At 43.3% G+C, this 22365-nt stretch overlaps 1 protein-coding gene across 1 annotated transcript in view; it reads left to right on the top strand.

Moving 5' to 3' along the window:
- The window catches only part of LOC124621800 (dmX-like protein 2), a 351417-nt gene that overhangs the window by 44821 nt on the left and 284231 nt on the right, over window positions 1-22365 (top strand). Inside the window, exons 8-10 of the mRNA XM_047147237.1 lie at window positions 5779-5894; window positions 5968-6061; window positions 20967-21072. Coding sequence (XP_047003193.1) covers window positions 5779-5894; window positions 5968-6061; window positions 20967-21072 — 316 coding nt within the window. The remainder of the gene's footprint in view (window positions 1-5778; window positions 5895-5967; window positions 6062-20966; window positions 21073-22365) is intronic.

The raw sequence follows: 22365 nt of genomic DNA on the forward strand, positions 1-22365 counted from the left end.
AGTGCAGGTCCCAATGCATGATCTAGAGCATTTATAAAAACTCCTGAGCTCACGTTTAGCCCAAAAGGTAAAACCTTAAATTGATAGCTTCTGCCTGCATGTACAAATGCGGTGTACTTTTTTGATGGTTCGTCTAGAGCCACCTGCCAAAATGAACTTCTCAAATCAATATTTGTTAAGTATTTCATCCCCTCGAACCTTTGAATTAGCTCATCGATGTTTTCCGGGTGAGTTCGCACGGGCATGATAATCTTATTTATCTGCCGTGCGTCTAGCACGAGACGAACTTTTCCTCCCTTTTTCGAGACAACATGAAGCGGACTACAGTATGGACTCGTCGAAGGTTCGATCAGATCCCATTCAAGCATCTGGTGGATTTCCGCATCAACTGCCTTTCGTTGGTGCCACGGTACTGGATAAAAAATACGGCAGAAAACTTGGTGTGGTATCACATCTAAATGGCATGTGTATCCCTTGATTACACCAGGTCTTTCTTGAAAGACTTCATGATATTCCTGTAGAAGATCATATAATTGCTTTCTTTGATGTTGTTGCAAATATTCAGGTTCTTGCACCTTTTCATATACCATAACTTCAGGGTTTAAAACTGGTTGCAAGTAATTAATTTGGTAATACCGTACAGGTTTGCTATGTATCCACTTTATTTGCAGCTTTCGTCCCTGACAATACTTTCCATGGGTACTATATTCCCTGAGAAGATTCACTTGATGTTTCTGATCCATTGTTGTAAAACTGGCACGGCCTAGAGAAAAATCGATATGCCAATTTCTCTCTCTAAATTCATCTATACCCAGGATACAGTCCTCAACCAATTTTTTTATTACAAGGAACGTGCAATTTATAGCTACATTTCCTATATCTAACTGGAGTTGAGTCTGCACTTTAACCTGGGAAGACTTATGACCAGTAGGACCTACAATTCTACAACATTGAACAGGAAAAATCGGTGGATCTGCTTTCTGAAGTATTCTTTGAAATAACTTCTCAGAAATGACATTTACTGCTGCTCCTGTATCTAAAGTAACTTGCACAGTAATGCCTTCAATCGCCGCCTGAATTTTCACAACAGGTACAGTGATATGTTCCTCTTGACAAGGCATCATATCGTGCTGAAGTTCTTCTATTAATAATCTGCCTTCATTGTACCGGAAAAATTTGACGCTCGAATTTTCGCCCCTGAAAACTTCCTCGACTGCACCGTCAGGGCTTTTGACAGTCGAGTTTAGTTTGACGATTGTCCATTATTAGTAGATGTCTGCTCCGTTACGTCGGTTATTATTGGTGGTTGATTTCTCCATTCATTTGCATTATCATTTGGTACCCAACCTGAAGTTTGTGGTTGGTTGTGATATTCATGGGTTGGTTGCTGATATCGGCGTTTTTGCTGATAATTCCCTTCTTGATAGTATCCTTTCCTCTTCTTATTATTCTTCCTCCATTTCCGTTTATATGTTTGTTCACATTGTTGGTCATGATTACACTTGTCGGGATTTTCGTTACCAAATTTCACGTTTTTCTGGAAATAATTCACCTGTGGGTTTGGTGAATTGTGTGCAAAAGGTTTGTTTCCATACTGTTTGTTGTTACTATTGTATTTGTTAGGTTGGTAACTTGGTTGGTTATAGCGCATACGAGATTCTTCGAACAGAATGTCTATTGAATCCAATGTGGCTAGAAAATCTTCCACATGTTGTTCAGGCACATGTAGAAGTTTTTCCTTAACTTCAAGTGGAAGTTTGCCCTTTAATATTCGAATGATATCCTGCGTCGGGATTGGTTCATTCCAGTATTTACTTTTATTTATATACTTCTCGAAATACTTTCTTAAAGATCCATTTTTGAAAGGAAAGGTTGTGGGTCATAAACTTCCTTACGTAGTCTTTCTTGTACACCTTTATTCCAGTATTTGTGCAAGAAAGCGCGTTCAAATTGGTCATAATCTTGACACCAATCGGATGCTTCTGACGCCCACATCGATCCATCTCCATGTATGAATCCTGCAACGTACATAATTTTTTGTTGCTCAGTCCACATTCGCGGCAATATCCCTTTAAATTGCTTGATAAATACCACGGGATTGATCGACTTCCTTTCGGGAATAAATATCTGGAATTGACGATATTTAAGCATTTTTTCTTCATTCATAGTCACAGGTGTATTCTGGTAGCTACTACGCGGTAAATGGTAATCTCGATAATTTGTTTCTGGTTGATTACGTAAATATGCACCAATACATGGATATTGTCGGATGGATTCGGTTTCACTGGTTTCATCAGGAATAATGTCTGCTTTTGATAAACTGCAAGTAGTATGTGCCCCTCTAGTATTAACTAGACCCTGCTGGCATGCTTTTAATGTATTTTCTATCTTTGCTTTCCAAGCAGGAAATTCATCTCCTATATTCTCCTTAATCTCTTTAACTTCTGCTTTAAGTTGTTCTTGTGCAGCTTCGTTGTTAACTTGCAGGTTAGAAACCGTTTCTTTCAAGGTTTTGTCAACATAATTTCGCACTGTCTCGGTTTGCTCTTTCGCCCAATCTTCAATGTCCTTAGAGAATGCGATCTTATGTTCATTGAAAAGTTTCTCTATGTGTTTCTCACCTTCGAGACTGAGAGTGTCTATCCTCCGAGTAAGCTCAATGACAGCTTCCTCGTTATCGTGCTTAATTGTATTCACGTCTTGCGCAATAGTGTTCTGTACATGAATAACTTCCTGCACTTGATGATTTAGTGTATCTTGACGACATAAGATGTCTTTGTATTTGTTTGTTAATTCCTGATACTGTTGTTCTTGTGTAACTATGAGTTGTGCCTGACTGGTAATCAATTGACTCTGCTTTGTTTCCAAACTCTGGAATTTTTCGGTAATCTTATCATTTATTTCTTTTAGTTTATTAGATTGCTCCTGAGCCATATTAAATTGCGCACTCTCCAGTGCCTGGAATCTACGATTCATGTGGTTTGCAAACGTGGATTGTGCCGTTGCAAGATTAGATTGCGATGTTTCCAATGCTTTAATCCCTTGTGTTATGACAGTCAAACTTGACATCAGCTGGGATAACAAATCGGTATTCTCAGCAATTGGCGATTGCACTGGGCTTAATGAGGATTGTACCGACACAATTTGCGGTACAGTCATTTCGTTTTCGCACGCGTCTGTGTCAGAGATGAAATTCGTGTTGTTTGTTGGTTGCTGCATATTTCTCTGGACTTCTTTCGACATATGAATGTCGGAACTAGCAACCGTTTGTGTCGATGGCATGAGCGCATTAATTATTGCTGGTTGCTCAGCCGTAATCGACATATCGCTAACTACGGCGGTATTAAATTCTGTGGCACTAGTTGACGATGCATTCACACTATTTAATTCATTTTGTGGCATTGTGATGCGTGCTTGCTTATTGACTTTGAACATAGATCTCGTTATCACCATGTAAATGAACAATTGACAGTTTCTCCTCTAAATAAGTCCCACAAAAGTGACTATTAAACTTTTACACACGCAAAAACGTTAATGTCCTAATGCTATTAATGTACACTTTACAATGTGACACAAAAACAGTGCATAGATAACACATAAAATGTTGTCTTACTATATCTACTGAAATAATGGAATTCTAGTAAAGGTAATATAGCAACTCTATTTATACTTAGAAAATTTCTACATGAGGGGTCACTACAATGCATAAATGCTCAAGAAAGCTAGTAATTCAAATGTTCTGGCCTTTTTGAAGTTTCTGCTCGGCTGCTGGGAAGGCGCACTCGTTCTCTTCACAAGATACTCCCGCACGTTCAGTTAGCATGAAACATACAAAGGACCATAATGTAGTTACTCTATAAGACTAGACATATATACACACAATGAAACATTACTTACTAAATTACTAACATATTTATATTGCAGGTTCACTATGAGTGTTGTATCAGGATCGTGTCCTGTCTAACGGTAGACATTTATAACGACTCCTTTTCTTACTAGGCTAATTACTGTTTAGCTCTACAGGGCCATTATACTGAAATGTTTCCCCACACCACCTAGTATTGTCTTTCTATTTGTGTGAGTAACTGTATGTTCACTGTTGTGGGTAAATACATACAGCGTACACAGGGCGGTGTGTGAAACTGATGGCGATTACACGCTTCCGCTGTTGTAGAAATCTGCTCCAGATGCCGCAGATACTGTGTTGAGCTGAAAGTGGTAACCAAAATACGGAGAAATATTCTTCGGGGGTCTGTTGCATAGCAATCAGATTGCTTTCAGTTTTGAGAAATGTCCAGTTACTATTGTGGATTTGAATGATCCATGAAGTGACTTCTTTTCCGAAGAAAACATCGAACTATTTCACTAGAACTGAACGCTCCCGTCGGAACTGTTCTCAACTGGTGTTTATTAGAAAATCACAATAGCAGTACATCGCTGGGTGTATAATAAGACGTACCTTCTTGAAATGAACAATATTTTATTGTTCTATTAACTGATTTCCTTCCATATGCACTTATATTTTACAATGTGAATCAAAAACTCGCAATGGCGTCGATTTTTTACATCACAAGAATGGCTCTCCTCTACTAAAAATTACTCTTAACCAGAACAAACAAAAACTATATCCTAAGAATAATTATGTGAGCGCTGACCGCCACAGAGTAATAAATAATATCTTTGTCTCTCTCTCGCACTGTCACAGCAAGTTACGTCTGAGAAAGGAAAGAAATTATAACATAATAACAATTATAATTATAATGGACTTCAAGCTGACGGTGCAATGAACAGGAGCAACAATAAAAGAGCGAGTGGACACCATATGTTGCACAAAGAAGAAGCAGATTGTAACAAAATTTCTATTATTTTTGTTTTAGCTACTGTAATATTTTTGTGGTTTCACATTATTTCGTTTGTGTGTGTATGTGAGGGGTGGGTGGGAGGGGGGGGGGGGGGTAAAAGACATACTGAGTCATACTGCAGACTTTTGCTAAGGTTGAGACTAATAGAGTGGATTCGTATAAGCAGAGCAAAGCGCCAAGTATGAAAAACTTTTGTTGTGAATGCATGTGATCTGTAAGAAAACCAGAATTATATCCTGACCACTCAAAGGAATACTTGAATTTTTAGCTGGCCAATCAAGGCTGAAGATCACCAAGAAATAAGACGAAATGGAACTAATTTTAAATGTACTCCATATTTGTAGAACAGTGCCTTAAAAGTTGTCAGGATGAGTATTGTCTGTCTTAACTCTGCATTTCTCATAAATTTTAGTTTTAAACTAAAAGTTACTTTTCACAATGTGCCTCGACACACACACACACACACACACACACACACACACACACACACACACACACACACACACACACACACCTCCTCCTCCCCTTCCCCCTTTCCCCCCCACCCCACCCCCCACCCCACCTAAAAAATAATTTGCAAAACAACGTATTACTGGAATTTATTTCTTCCTGACTGCCTTGCGTCAATTTTGCTCCCAGAGTAGTGAATTTCTCATTTGTGCATGTCTCCATATTCCCTTTCCCCCTACTCACTTCTCGTTACTGTCAGTAGAACTTCGTCAGGTTTGTAGTGTTATATTGGTTTCCTTGTTTCACAATCAGTCAATGACTGATTTTCTGATAAGCACTTTAATTGCTATATTGTATTGTGTAGTTTACATTTTCAGTGATGCATGATTTTAGAATTAGGTGTAGCTTCTCCTAAGATATATCTTCATTAAATTAATGTATAGTATGATTTATGATGTAATTTCAGATATTCCTCTTGTTCCAAGTCTGATAGGCAGTCCTGATTCTGAGCCCAATTTCATTCTACATTGGCTCAACAATAAAGAAATGCATTTCTCTCTTCAAGCTGAAAGTATACTTCATGTAAGTAAATATAAGTATTCTAAAGTGACATTAATTTTTGAAAGTGGCACTAATCTTAAACATTTATTACTAGGAAATAACAAAGAAACAGATGGAAAAAGAAGAAGCTATGGAGAACAAGGAAAATGGAGAGCCACATGAATCTGAGCAGGACGACCACTCTCCACGTAAGAACATGACATTTTTCACTTATAAACTAACATATGACACACAGTTTTGTTTACATGCAGTCTTTTGCCACATGAATTACCCTCAAATTTTGATTGACAGTAAATGCATACATTTATAAACAATAACAGCAATTAGACAGATTGCATGATAAAAAAAAATTACGAGAGTGATTGAAATATAAATGGTAATTATTTTTAATACATTTTTGATTAATCATTTAAGCAACTGAAACCTTCCATTTTTTGTCTACATAGCCTTCTGCATGCTCTACACAATTTTTCCAGCAATCTAGAAGCTTGAACATTATTCGTCTGTAAGAAATCTGAAGGTGTCATCAGCCAATTGCACGCACACTCCTCAACGCCTTCATTGTTTCAAATTTTTCCCCTCCAAATGATTCTTTCATGAACGCAAACAAAATAATAGAAAGGGGGGTGGGGGAGGAGACAAATCTGGACTGTAGGGAGGGTAGTCAAGGGTTTGCCAGTGCATGTACTCCAAGTTTTCCCTTTTCAGATTTGCAGTGTGAGGCTTAGTGTTGTGAGGTGGAATGATGCCATCTCTGATGTGCGTTTCTCGTTCTTTGTTTTAGTAGGCAGCATTTGCCAATGTTAATAACTGGCAGTCGTAAGCTGCATTCCCCATATGTCGGTTGTGAAGAAATTCAATGAGTAACTCTTCACTGTTATCAAAACACGCAGTCACACGAACTTTTCCAGCTGAAAGATTGGTTATGGTCTTTCACTGGGCAGGCTTCATCCTTCCTTCACCACTGGACCATGTTTCATTGCATGTGACAATGTGCTTCAAAAAAATCCTTCCTTTCTTGCCAGAATCTATTCTGAAGTCTCAAAGAGCGCCAGCCTGACCTGTTTTGGTTATTCCATTGCCAACTTCGGAAACCATCAAGCACTAATTATTCTACAGCGAAGCTATTTACTGATAATGGTATGAGAAGTCCCAATGCTGATACCCACTTCTGCTGAGATTTCTTCAACAGTGCAGTGTTGGTCACCTACAATAAGCCCTTGAACTGCACAGATGTTGTCATCTGTGAGACTAGACCGCGGACATCAACAATGGCCCTTTCTTTGTGCACAGACACATGGAAATAAGGTTATGCACAAAAGTTTTTTTGAAAGAACACCTGTAGATGTGGCTGTTCTTGTGTCCAAACATTGCCTCATTCTGCAAGCAGTCTGTTAAATCACCTTCTTTGATTGTGAACTTGTGCTGCATTAATTGTGATGAAAAGACAACAGAAAAAGGAATGTAGGTAAAGAAGTATCTAAATAACAGAGGTATGACAAATAAAAAGTGATAACAATGTTTTGTTTGTAAATTTCAGGAGATCAAAGGAAAATTTTAGATTATCTGCTTCACAAACCACACCAATAATACAATAACATTTTGTTAGCTGGTAACCGGTGACTTATATACAAGTTTGAACTATTTAATTCACATTTTGAAACAAAGCACTGCAGTGATTATAACAGAAACTGAGGAATAATTAATGGAAGTTCTTAGTCATTATGTGAAGCTTAATTAACTTGCAATGTGTCATTGGAATTCTATTTGATAAAAAAAAGGTTATTTACACAACTTCAGTCATTAAAGATTGTGTATAGATTAACATCCTTGGACTTGACAAATTTGGGGAAGTGATAGATACCAGAATCCATGAGAATGCAAGTTGTGTTTACAATTTTTTTTCCATCATCAATGTCCTTCATTTGTATTTCTAGTACTTTGTTGAGGAGCTACACACAGTCCACCATTTCTCTTATTCAGATGTCAGGTTCCTCAGTTGTTGTTCTATTAAGTCACCATATAATGAATATTCATCCACAGTTACCGAGCGAGGTGGCGCAGTGGTTAGCACACTGGACTCGCATTCGGGAGGACGATGGTTCAATCCCATGTCCGGCCATCCTGATTTAGGTTTTCCATTATTTCCCTAAATCGCTCCAGGCAAATGCCGGGATGGTTCCTTTGAAAGGGCATGGCCGACTTCCTTCCCCGTCCTTCCCTAATCTGATGAGTCCGATGACCTCGCTATTTGGTCTCTGCCCGCTAACAACCCAACCCCATCCACAGTTCTCATACACTTTCCATAAATTTCTGGCCCATTCTTCTCTGCTTCCATACTTTGGAGCTTACAATATCTTATTCTTTACAGTAATATGGTCAGAGACTTTTTATCTAATATTTGATAATCAGAGTATCACATCTCAAATCTTTATTCAAATAATTTTTAAAAGTGACATTCCATAAGACTTTTCTATGTCTGTAATTGTCCATAAATTTAAGCGTGCTTCCTTTGGAATCAGTAGACATTATTTATTGCACATACATTGCTTCACAGCATAACCTCAACACACTACGAAAGAAACACAGATGGGACCCAGCTGCCTGTCACCTGCTAAAAAGCTCAAAGATTCTCACTGAAGGTGGGAAGCAATGCGCTGTACACATGGCCTCCATTTCCAGGGAATCACACTTGCACAGATGCACATGTGTAGTTGTGCTGTTGAAAAATTTATGCCCATGTGCAGAGTTGAACAGAAAAAAAGGCATCATGTGGATGCACCTTTAAATTGTCTGTTATGCAACAGTGGACCATCCCCAAACTGTGCCTTCAAATGAATTAAAATCGCTTGAATGTTTAACCCCTTCATGGGCAAAAAATTTTATTGTAATATGTTGTGCAACAAACGAAGGAACTTCTTGTTCATTCAGCACCAATGAGACCAGGACAGCAGCAAACCAAGCTGGTTCCCTCTCTCGAACACATCGAACTTCAGCCCCCCAATGCACTTACACACTCGGAACTGCTTGCACAGTACACTGGCACAATTACCATTTATATTTGAATCGAAGTCATATTACGAGTATGTATCCAATAGAGCTTATACAGTTGCTGAATAGATGGGGTATCTTTTGTGTAATGGGTAGAAAATTACTGGGAATACAAGGCAAAATGTACCCTATTCCATTCAGTATCAACTTTTTGGTATTTATGTAGCATTAAAGAAATGCAAGGAGCCCAATAGGAAGATAATGTCTCCTCGCTATAAAAGTTTCCCTTGCTTCCAGGTTCATTAATTCACAAAGCGTCTGTCACTTTATCTTATGCTCAAGGTTAGGTGCAGTTGGATACAGGGAAGTATGATAATTGGTTGATGTAAGTCAGAGTTATGTTTTCCTTTCAGATGATAAAAATAAACTTGTCACAGGAACTGGTCATGTTTAATCCTTTCTAGATGTGAGAGGTATTGTTTTTGTTAGCTTTGTACTTCCTGAACTGTATTGTTTGTTTTCAGTTCTACTTGTTTATAATTGCTTCTGCTTATGACAAGCACTTTCACAATGATTCATAAAAATATCATTGTATTTATCAAAGCACAATTTACGATTTGTTGGAGGTTCAGTTACTTGCCCCCGTAACTGAGAATGCTAACCCTTGTCTGTGCAGTGGTGTTTAACTCGGAGCTAAGCAGTTCAAATCCTGGTGGTGGAAAATTTTCACTGTCAGTAAAGTTCCTAATCGCCTTTGCACCAATGTCCTGGATTAAATTCCAGCATCTCCTCATTGTGTCACAAAATGAGGGCATTTGATGTTGATAGTGATCCATCCATCAGCTTAGGACATTTAGCTCAGTGGGGCCCTTGGTGCTCTTCGAGAGGAGTGGGCTGTTGGCTGGCACCAGGTGCCACGCTCTCTCTTCCTTTCATCCAAAACAACACAAATCTAACACTACATTGTACAAGAACTAGTACATCCTGTCCACATGATTCAGACACACATTTAACCCTTCATAACAGGTCAGAGGAAGGCTACAACAAACTGCCCCCACTGGGACCTTGCCAAGAGCGATGATGCAGCATTCCCATGTATGTTCCCCTGCACTCATTACCTGAGTAATAAGTGTCACTATGACGTTTTTGGTTCGACTGCAGCTCATGTCCTTAATGTTACGAGCATTTATTTTTAGGATTTGGCATGAAGTGTTGCTGACGACTCATTTAAAAGTAGAAAAAAGTGCAGGTAGGTTTGAGAACTTTAATTCCTTCCTCAGAGAGGAATGAGGCAGAAGGAACTAACAATTTTATAAGCGATGTACAGTTTACTATTGTGAAACCCCACTTTCACACTTTTCAAGAGGCTTCAAAAAAAATGTTGTAAAAGGCAGGAAAATGTAAAATGTGGGAAATAACGTTTTTCGCTGTGAAATTTATGTATAGGATACCACCTTGCTCTTTATATATGATATATGTACGTAACAGGCATCAAAACACTTCTAAGGGACTTGTTTGTTGTCTATAGAAGGTTTATTATGTAATAAAAACTGCTGATGTAACTGTAACTGTAACTGATAACTGTCTGGGAAGTAGGAACGTTTGACTCAGTTTCATGTCATAATCGATCTTTTTGAAGGCTTGAAGCTGTCATTCATTATTTAAATAATGAAATACTGCACTAGTTGGCATGACAGAAAGAAAGATCCCTTATCATTTAGCTACAATATTGTAGGTCAGCAACTGGAAGCAGTTAATTCCATAAATTATCTGGGAGTACACATTAGGAGTGATTTAAAATGGAATGCTCATATAAAGTTGATCGTCGGTAAAGCAGATGCCAGACTGAGATTCGTTGGAAGAATCCTAAGGAAATGCAATCCGAAAACAAAGGAAGTAGGTTACAGTACACTTGTTCGCCCTCTGCTTGAATATTGCTCACCTGTGTGGGATCCGTAACAGATAGGGTTGATAGAAGAGATAGAGAAGATCCAACGGAGAGCAGCGCGCTTCGTTACAGGATCATTTAGTAATCGCGAAAGCGTTACGGAGATGATGGAGAAACTCCAGTGGAAGACTTTGCAGGGGAGACGCTCAGTAGCTCGGTACGGGCTTTTGTTGAAGTTTCGAGAACATACCTTCACCGAGGAGTCATGCAGTATATTGCTCCGTCCTACGTACATCTCGCGAAAAGACCATGAGGATAAAATCAGAGAGATTAGAGCCCACACAGAGGCATACCGACAATCCTTCTTTGCACGAACTATAAGAGACTGGAATAGAAGGGAGAACCGATAGAGGTACTCAAGGTACCCTCCACCACACACCGTCAGGTGGCTTGCGGAGTATGGATGTAGATGTAGTTACGTATTTTTTCATGCTTAGCATGACACGTTTCTAGAATTTTTCACATTGCTGAGAGCAAACACATAAATAAGTATTTTGTGTGGTGTTTGAATATGTGTTATTCTGCGTCTTTTGCACTGTAGTCATCTTCTTGAGTTTATCAGGTTCTGTGCCTCATCATCACGTAGTTTACTGTGTAACATCACAAAAAATACATACGTAAATACTGCACTTGAAAATGGGAATAAATTCTCAAAACATGTTTTGTTCAGCATGAATAAAATACGTAATCAGCACTGTGTTTAAACTAAAAACATCTGAGCGATGCAAAGTGAATGACAGTGTCGACTATTGCTCCAAGTGGTCATACGCCGAAACATGCTAAATGTGGTTTGACAAACGTGTCACTATGATCTCTCCCTGTGGGTCCGTGGTTTAGAATAGGACCGAGGTATTCCTGCCTGTCATAAGAGGCAACTAAATGGAGTCTCTCATGTTTCGGCCTTTATGTGATGGTCCCCTGTAGGGTTTGACCCTCATTTTTCAAAATTTTTCTGAAGAGCGAGCCAATTGGGGAAGGGCACCTACAGGGCGTCGTGTCCATCATGCACTGAGACCTATTGTGTCCTTCGTTGACGTGGATCTGCACTTCTGCTCATTCTCTAACAGTTGGTTGAGGTCAACCCCCTGGGTGCATATTTTTCCATCAGTTGTGCAGTATCGTTTTCTACGCTAACGATGATGATGGAATTGTTTGCTTGGTTGCACCTGATATCCAGCACGGTAGCCAGTCCGTTGTGGTGGGGCCACCATGTACCACGTTGGTTGTAGCCCCCTGACCATACAGAGATCACTCTGGTGATGCCTGCGCTGTTAACTCCCTGTGTATGCCAAGGAGTGGATGCCTGTCACCCTGGGGCATTGGGACTCCCGGGAATGGCCATCCTGCCAGGTGGACTTAGCTGCGACAGGATGGTGCCCGTGGGGAGGACCCCTGGTTGGAGAGGGTGGATGACACACGTGAAGTGCAGTACATCATCTTTCACTGGTGGTCAAACACCGACAGTCTCTTAAGTGCTCACGGGCTCAATTCAACACACATAAGTACGACCCCAAATCGTTCCCCTCCCTGGCCACACCATGGGAGGAATGTCAGGCTAAGGATGGCAGTGGCTCTTATTTGCCCTGGTACCTTGTGTGTTCAAGTGCTGATGGATAATCTTTCATGACAATGAAGCCTCAGTTTTCTGTTGAGCCTGTAGAGGCATCCTCTGCCCAGTCACGGGTGTATCTCGCTTGTGATAAGCTGGGGGATGTTTCTGTAAACATCACGCCCCATAAGAGCTTAAATATGGTTCAGGGCATCATATTTCACAGCGACCTTCTTTTGCGGTCTGACGGTGAGCTGTGCACCATTTAGAGCAACGAGGTGTCATTTCGTTCGGCGTGGCCACTGGGGTCCAAGAGATAATGGTGTCACTGGTGCTTTTGTCTTGGCCTTTGAGGGTGATTACCTGAGAAGGTCAAGGTGATGGTCTACCGCTGTGATGTAAAGCCCTATATCCCTCCCCCAATGCGGTGCTTTAAATGCTGGAAGTTTGCCCATATGACTTCCCACTGTACCTCCAGCATCACATGTCGAGATTGCAGATGTCCATCACATCCCATCACTCCATGTGCCCTGCCTGCCATCTGTGTCAACTGGGAGGAGCACCATTCGCCTTGCTTCCCTACTGCAGGATTCTCCAGAAAGAAAGAAAGAAAGGAAAATCTTGGAGTACAAGACCCTGAACCAATGAGCTACACTGAGGCTAAGAGGAAATTTGAACACCTACATCCTGGACGTATGACATCATCTTACGCCACCACTACAACAGTTCTAGCCCCATCAGCTCTGCCACCACAGTCACCTCTCAGAGCTGGAAGAGTACACCTGCCCCCTTGGTGGTGGGGGGCACTTCCCTGCCTGTTGCTCCTGCACCACCTGCCTCAGGAGCAACACTCCCCCCCCCCCCCCCCCCCCCCCCCAACTCCCTCTGAACCATTGGGGATATCAGTCCCCACTTCTGCGCCGGAGAAGTGAGAAGTGTAAGTCTTCTCCGGCTCCTCTCACTAGGAAAGAGTCCCTTGGGTCACTCCCTTCCCAGGTTTCTGCTGGTGGGAAAGGTGACACCCGCCAGTGGCTGAAGAGCCCAAAAGCAGCTGGTCATAGTGCTTCACGCTCATCCTAAGTCCCAGAGACTGAATGAATGAAGTCCTCCCAGCCAGGGAAACCCAAGGAGCAGCAAGAGAAATCCAAAAAGGAGATCCTCAAGACCAAGGGAATTGTGGTGGCACCCACACCACCGCTACCTACAAGCTCTGCGTCTGAAGATGGGATGGAGATTCTGGCAGCCGCTGAGGACCTAGATCTCACCAGACCCTCAGACACAATTGATACAGACTGCTCAGGCAATCAGACGGTGGCATCAGGTGATCCTGAGGCGTAAAGTGCCTCATTGAATGTTCCATGCCTTCCCAGTCTCATGATGTCATCCACCAGTGGAATTGCAGCAGTTTTTTTCACCACCTGGCTGGGCTACGGCAACTGTTAAGCTTTACACCTGCTTTCTGCATTGCCCTCCAGGAAACCTGGTTCCCAGCAATGCTGACCCCTGCCCACCGCAGCTATAAGGGGTATTACAGGAACCATAGCGACTATAATAGTGTCACGTGGAGTTTGCGTTTATGTTCTAAACTCAGCGTGTAGTGAAACTGTGCCACTTCAAACCCCTCTTGAAGCTGTGGCTGTCAGAATAAGGACAACACAGGAAATAACTGTCTGCAATGTATATCTTCCTCCAGATGGTGCAGTACCCCTGAATGTATTAGCTGCACTGATTGTTCAACTCCTTAAACCTTTCATACTTGTAGGAGATTTTAATGCCCATAATCCCTTGTGGGGTGGCACTGTGCTTACTGGCAGAGGCAGAGATGTCAAAACTATACTGTCTCAATTCGACCTCTGCTTCTTAAATACTGGGGCTGCCACACATTTCAGTGTGGCTCATGGTAGTTACCCTGCCATTGATTTATCAATTTGCAGCCCAGGACTTCCCCCAGCCATCCACTGGAGAGCACATGATGACCTGTGCAGTAGTGACCACGTCCCCATCTTCCTGTTACTGGCCCGGTGTCAGGTCCACAGATGCCTGCCCCAATGGGCTTTAAACAAGACGGACTGGGAAACTTTCACCTCTGCTGTAACCATTGAATCTTTCCCACATGGCAACATCGATGTGATGGTTCAGCAGATGACTAAAACAATCATTTCTGCGGCAGAAAAGGCAATCCCTCGATCTTTAGGATGCTCCCAGTGAAAGGCAATCCCTTGATGGTCTCCGGAAGTCGCTGAAGCAATTAAGGAGCGTTGACAAACTCTACAGTGGCATAAGTGCCATCCTTCTGTGGAGCACCTCATAGCCTTTAAATGGCTCTGTGCCCACGTTCACCAACTTATCAAACGACAGAAGCAGGAATGTTGGGAGGGATAGGTCTCGAACATTGTAAGCCATATGTCACCTTCCCAAGTCTGGGCAAGGATCAAACGTGTTTTTGAGTACCAGACCCCAACAGGTGTTCCCGGTGGCTGGAAGGGAAGTGCTCTTGTTCACTACATGCCACAGTGAATCCTACAGTGCCCCATTTTCAGAGTGAAAACTCCTCAGTGCCCTTGCACATTGCCCTGACACTGTTCCTGGGCCAGATCGGATCCACAGTCAGATGATTAAACATCTCTCATCTGACTACAAGCGACATCTCCTCGTCATCTTCATCTGGATCTGGTGCAATGGCATCTTTCCATCGCAATGGTGGGAGAGCACCATCATTCCGGTGCTCAAACCTGGTACAAATCTGCTTGATGTGGATAGCTATCGGCCCATCAGCCTCACCAACATTTTTTTAAGCTGCTGGAATGAACATTGCGTCGGAGGTTGGGTTGGGTCCTGGAGTCATGTGGCCTACTGGCTCCATGTCAGGGTGGCTTCCGCCAGGGTCGCTCTACCACTGATAATCTTGTGTCCCTCGAGTCTGCCATTCAAACAGCCTTTTTCAGACACCAACACCTGGTTGCCGTCTTTTTTTATTTACAAAAATTGTATGGCATGACCTGGCGACATCATATCCTTGACAAATTATACTAGTGGGGTCTCCAAGGCCCACTCCCAATTTTTATCCAAAATTTTCTGTCTCTTCGTACTTTCCGTGTCCAAGTTGGTGCCTCCCTTAGTTCCCCCATATTCAATAGACAGGGGTCCTGCAGGGCTCTTTATTGAGTGTGTATCTATTTTTAATGGCCATTAATGGTCTAGCAGCAGTTGTAAGGCCATCCGTCTCACTTCTGTGTGTGCAGACTTCTGCATTTCGTACTGCTCCACCAGAACTGGTGTTGCTGAGAAGCACCTACAGGGAGCATCCACAAGGTGCAGTCAGGGGCTCTAGCCCATGGTTTCCAGTTTTCAGCTGCAAAGTCATGTGTTGTGCACTTCTGTCGGCATCATAACGCTCATCTGGAACCACAACTTTACGTTAATAACAATCCACTCACTGTAGTGGAGACATATCGATTCTTAGGACTGGTTTTTGATGCCTGATTGACGTGGCTTCCTCACCTTCAGTAGCTTAAGCGGAAGTGCTGGCAGCACCTCAGTGCCCTCCGCTGCCTGAGCAACACCAACTGGGATGCAGATCACTCTATGCTGCTGCAGCTCTACAGAGTCCTTGTTCAATCCCCCCTTGAATATGGGGGTCTGGTTTATGGTTCGGCGGTGCCCTCAGTGTTGCGTTTACTTGACCCAGTGCACCACTGTGGCATTCGCCTAGTGATAGGAGCTTTTAGGACGAGTATCCTGGTGCCGGCTGGAGTCCCTTGATTGCAGATTAGGTGTGCATAACTACTGGCAAGTTGTGTTGCACACATTCATAGTTCTCCTGCACATCCAAATTACTGTCTTCTTTTCCTGCCCACAGCAGTTCATCTCACACATCGGCAGCCCAAGTCAGGGCTTCTAATTGCGGTTCATGTCCGATCCCTTCTTTCCGAACTGGAGTCCTTGTCTTTACCACCTATATTTGAGGTCAATTCATGTACACCTCCAGGGTGTAAACCTAGATAGCAGCTTTGCTTGTTCCTTTCACATGGGCCTAAGGACTCAATTAACCCCCCAGCTCTCTGCTGCCACTTCCTCTCAATTCTTGACATATACCAAGGCCATGAAGTGGTGATGAGGCTCGATGCCTGATGAACACGTCAGCTTCTCGATGTCCATGGAGAACGTATTGAACAGCATTCCTTGCCCGATTCGTGCAGTGTTTTCACTGCCGAGCTGGTTATCTCGTGCTCTTGAGCACATCCTTACATGCCCTGGTAAGTCATTTCTTCTGTGTAGTGACTCCTTGAGCAGCCTACAAGCTAATGACCAGTGATACCCTCATCATCCTTTGGTAGCAACCATCCAGAAGTCCATCTATGCCCTGGAACAGTCCAGTTGTTCAGTGGTGTTTGTCTGGATCCCAGGTCACATCGGAATTGCAGGCAACAAACTGGCCGACAGACTGGCCAAGCAGGATACATGGAAACCACTTATGGAGATGGGATTCTCTGCAACTGACCTGCGTTCAGTACTAGGCCGGAAGGTTTTGCGGCTTTGGGAGACGGTTTGGCATAATCTCAGTACGCACAACAAGCTGCGTGCCATTAAGGAGACTGCGCAGTGGTTAGAAACTGGACTCGCATTCGGAAGGACGACGGTTCAATCCCGCGTCCGGCCATCCTGATTTAGGTTTTCCGTGATTTCCCTAAATCACTCCAGGCAAATGCCGGGATGGTTCCTCTGAAAGGGCACGGCCGACTTCCTTCCCCATCCTTCCCTAATCCGATGAGACCGATGACCACGCTGTCTGGTCTACCCCAAACCAACCAACCAACCATTAAGGAGACTACAAGTATGTGGAAGACCTCCACACGGGGCTCTTGTAGGGACTCTGTGGTTCTCTGTTGGCTCCGCATTGGCCACGCTTGGTTGACACACGGCTACCTCCTGTGCCATGATGACCCACCTCAGTGTCAGTGCGGTGCCCGGCTGACAGTGGCCCATATCTTGGGGAGCTGTCCTCCTTTTGCTGCCCTGCAACAGACTCTTCAGTTACCGGACTTGTTGCCATTAATTTTAGCTGACAATGCCTCATCGGCTAATTTAGTTTTACGTTTTCTATGTGACTGTGGGTTTTATCATTCTATATAAGTTTTAGCGCATATCCTTCATCCCTTTGTGTTCTCCACTCTAATGCTTTTAGGCTGGATGTTTTAATGGGTCGCAGAATGTCTGGTTTTTCCTTTTTATTTTTGTGGTCAGCCAGCCACAGTCATCTGGTCTCTGTTTTTATCCCTTCTACCTGTTTCTTGCTTCTCTCTGTGGTTTTCTCTTCCTGTTTTATCCATAGTGGTGTTGGTTGCCCTTCTGTCTTTCTGGTTCTTCCTTTCTCCTGTTATTGTGCTATATGTCTCTTTTCTTCTCTCCTTTGTGTAATTATTTTACCAGGAACAAGGGACTGATAACCTCGCAGTTTGGTCCCCTTCACCCTCTTTTGAACCACCCAACTAATCTCAATGATCACAACAATCACAAAACGGTGTTTGCACAGTAGAGAGTTGGGAGATGGTTGTGATTGGTCATGATATCTTCATTTGAATGAACCTAGTTATTCCCATCAGTCACTGTGCCAAGTAGAGCTTGGCAGCTGTAGGAGGTATGGTACAAATTGTTCCAAATTTTACACGTTTACCAGTTGAAATCCGCTGAGTAGAGTACCCTGGTGTCAAGAAACTTAACCACATAATATTTGTAAACACTATTCGACAGCCAACATCATGCTAGCATCATTTTTTTCTCCACAAACATTTTTTCATAATGTGTAAATTGTTGGAAAATTATAAATATGTTGATGCAAAATCAGGTGCAAATTAACATTGTGGGCATAGTAAATTTGACGGGACCGATTAAAAAAAAAAAAATTCGTAAATGGTGGAAAACGTGAATTCCGGGAATGTAAAAGTGGAATTATTCTGTATTTTTAAAAGTGTGTGTGGGAAGTCATTGGTAAATCACCTTCTGAATATAAATAATGGCAGCCCATCCAATCTCCTTGTAATTAAACACGTTTTTCAGGAGAATGTTATTGTTCTGCCTTAGTCAGATTTTAATAATGCCCTTAGTAGGCATTGTTCCTGTACTAGCATCATGGTCGCTGTCTTTGATGACTTTCTCAAAATGATCGGGCCTGTTTCTTACCAGGAGATTAGGAGATTTAATATATTTGTGTTGCATGTTGGCTATGTGATTATTTCTTTGAGAAACTTATTTGACAATTGACTTGATATTGGTTTGCAAGATTGTTTATTTTTACTGCCACCAATGTGTGCATAACTTTACCTATGTTAGTCACCCCTACTACTGCAGTATACTCAAGTGAGCAGGGCAGCACAGTGGTTAGCACACTGGACTCACATTGAGGAGGACAAAGGCTCAAACTGGCATCAGCCGTCCTGATTTACGTTTTCCGTGATTTCCCTAAATCGTTTAAGGCAAATTCCAGGGTGCTATCTTCAAAACGGCATGGCCCCATCCTTCTCTAATCCGAGCTTGTACTCCATCTCTGATGACTTCGCTGTCGACGGGACGCTAAACACTAATCTCCTCCTCCTCCTCCACCTCCTCCAGCGTGCTCAGGGTACTTCTAAAGCCTCATTCAGACCTGAATGAATGAAAATGAACACAAGTGAATGAGCAGTCATAGCAATTCACCAGTGTTCACTACCACTCACTTGTACATGTGAACATGCATTTACATTGGAGAGAAAAGATGAGAACTCGAGATACGGAGCAAATTCCATCAGCCGTATTAATGCTGCAAATAATGATCTCAACAGCTCAAGTTACTACAATAATATAAAGTTTGATATTCAGAAATCCACTTAACTGTGATTTACAGCTCCAGCTTAAACTTTGCCCATATGTCAGTTGATGCTTTTCATTGCCTACTCATTGTAAAATTTGAAGGAGAACACCAATTACTGACTACCATTTACCTCCCCACTTTCCAACCCCCTCCTGCATTCCAACTCCAAGTCCATTCCAACCCCCCGTCCATTCCAACCCCCCGTCCGTTTCAACCCCCCGTCCGTTCCAACCCCCCCGTCCACTCCAAACCCCCCCGTCCGCTCCAACCCCCCCGTCCGCTCCAGCCCCCCCGTCCGCTCCAGCCCCCCCGTCCGCTCCAGCCCCCCCGTCCGCTCCAGCCCCTCCTCTGTTGTGACCCCTCCTCAACTCCAATCAATCCTGCTCTCCAACATCAAACCACTTCAAACGCTGCCCTCTCTAAAACCTGCCGTCCAACACCTCCAATCTCCAGTACCTGCCCCCTCTGATGCCCCCTCCACATGAAACCTCCCCCCTCTGATGCCCCCTCCACATGAAACCTCCCCCTCCACTCCCCGACCACAGTCCACCTCCAGCAGCTATTCTCCCCCCCCCCCTCCCCCGTTGTACCGCCCATCTCCTCCCTCCCCTCTTGTACCGCCTGTCTCCCCCCTCCCCTCTTGTACCGCCTGTCTCCCCCCTTATACCACTAGCCTCCCCCTTGTACTGCCCATCCCCCCCTCCGCCCTCGTGCCACCCCTCACACCCCTCCGGCCTCCCGCCGCCCCTCTCACCCCTCCGGCCTCGCGCCGCCCCTCTCACCCCTCCGGCCTCGCGCCGCCCCTCTCACCCCTCCGGCCTCGCGCCGCCCCTCTCACCCCTCCGGCCTCGCGCCGCCCCTCTCACCCCTCCGGCCTCGCGCCGCCCCTCTCACCCCTCCGGCCTCGCGCCGCCCCTCTCACCCCTCCGGCCTCGCGCCGCCCCTCTCACCCCTCCGGCCTCGCGCCGCCCCTCTCACCCCTCCGGCCTCGCGCCGCCCCTCTCACCCCTCCGGCCTCGCGCCGCCCCTCTCACCCCTCCGGCCTCGCGCCGCCCCTCCGGCCTCCGCTCTTGTACTGCCCCTCCCACCTTTTACGCCTCACCCCTTTACCACCCCTCTCCCCCCTTTACCGCCCCTCTCCCCCCTTTACCGCCCCTCTCCCGTCAGCTCCACTCACTCCTCCTCTTACCTCCTCTTCACACTCCTGCATCTCGTCCAACTTCTGCCCCATCTCATTCCGCAACCCCAGCTCCTCTCTCAGCTCTCCTCCACCTCAACAATCCCATCCAAATACCTCTGACTTAAGTATGTGTATGTATGTGCTCTGAAGAAAAGTTTGAAATTTTGGGTACGATGTACAATTTTTATGTGCGTATCCACTGCTCAACATTCCTTGTGTATGGTGAGGAGTTGTCCTGTCATATCTTAAATGTGTTTTCTTTATTCAACTATATAATTGTGGGTATGGAAGACTTATCTGTATATTGCTTTCTGGCAATTTCATCTATACCCTGGCCCTTATCCTGTTAATCAAATCATACCATTGATGATTCTTAATCTTACACATGCACTGTTATCACTGACAGCAGCCATTGTATCTGTTATATAGATGAAACCAGATCTTGTCTCTTTTTTTTATTTAAGTCATTCATTGATTTCAGTGTAGGTATCACTCAATGGATCTTAATGTGTTTGCCATTAGTGTGATTGTATTATATAGTGATGTTAGTAGTATCCTTTTCCCCCTTGTGTTATCAGGAAAGAGACAAGCAAAAATTGGCAAGTCTCAGTCTCAAGATGAGAGCAGCGATGAACACCACGGCAGCTTCCCCTCAAGCAGTGGCCACAGTCACCAGTCTATCAGGTATGTTGAAAACACTATGGTGTATTGCATCTTAGGTAGTTTGTAGGAATCAGTGACACCATTTTATTAAAATAAACTACATGTAATATGGTGTACTCCCAGTTATTCCTGCTAAGTGGAGGAGAAGATGCATGAATAATAATAAAAAAAGAAAAGGCTAATCGAGATACTTTCAAACATGTATTCTTTGTTAGAAAGTTTATCAAAGTTCTGTGCATAGGTGGTGTAGGCTTGTTTACTTCTTAAAATAGTCTGCGTTGTAGGTCTGTTTCTGAGAGCAGCCGAATTTTTTTTGTACGCCATTTCAAATTTTTCATGCAGAGATCATGTGACTGTATTGAAACACCCTTGGGTCCATATAATCTAGAAGAGTATCAACACATTGTAGTGTAGTACAGTATCTGACAAGGTCATTGTTTTCATCCCATCTTTCACATTCACAGTGCTCTTCTTTGTTTTACTGTGAAGCAGCTGTCACAATTTCGGCATCACTCATGTTCTGAAACTGGTTTCACATACGGCAATCTTCAGCCACTGATTCAAGTTTTCTTCATTGGCATCTTCATGACATTCAGTCCCATTGTCAGATTCATTATTTGTGCAGTTGTTATTTCTTCATCACTGAAACCTTGAAGATCAGTTTCTTCCATATCTGGAAAAGTTGTCCTCCATGATTGAACTAGTGTACATGGCTTGACTTCCTACTAGGTATCAGAAACCCTGTGTATTGCACTTAGAACTGTCAATTTCTTCCAGAATTACAACAAATCATCATCATCGTCAACATCGACCTGCACTCTCAGTAGACTAGTCCAGTAGTGCATTCTGTCAGCGCAATTATGCCTTGGTCCATTGTATGTATAATGGGAGTCACCTTTGGATGTAAAAACTTAGTTACGTTGAGACCATCATCATATATGAGAATTCTCTCATCAAGCTGTGAAGGGGAGTCGTCAAGTAATAGAACAGCCTTTTGTGGCAATTGTTTTTATTCTAAAAAATCACCAAACTTGTGGTACAAACTGAATGTGTGGAACCAGTTTTTGAAAATTTCACTATCCACCCATGCTCCTTTTTAGTGTAATAATGCTCAGCTATGATATCCTTGATTGCTCAGGGTTTTTTGAAATTCCAATCACTTGTAGTTTCACTTTGTGATTTCCAGAGCATTAGCAGTGCACAAAATTGTAATGCACCCTTTTGACGACTTACATCCAGGAGCACAAAAGCACAAACTTTGCTCTTAAAAGCAGGGGTTCTGCTCAGTAGACATTTCCAGTACAGACCCCTTTC

Source organism: Schistocerca americana, chromosome 7 (genome assembly GCF_021461395.2).
Source record: "Schistocerca americana isolate TAMUIC-IGC-003095 chromosome 7, iqSchAmer2.1, whole genome shotgun sequence".
Lineage (NCBI taxonomy): Eukaryota > Metazoa > Arthropoda > Insecta > Orthoptera > Acrididae > Schistocerca > Schistocerca americana.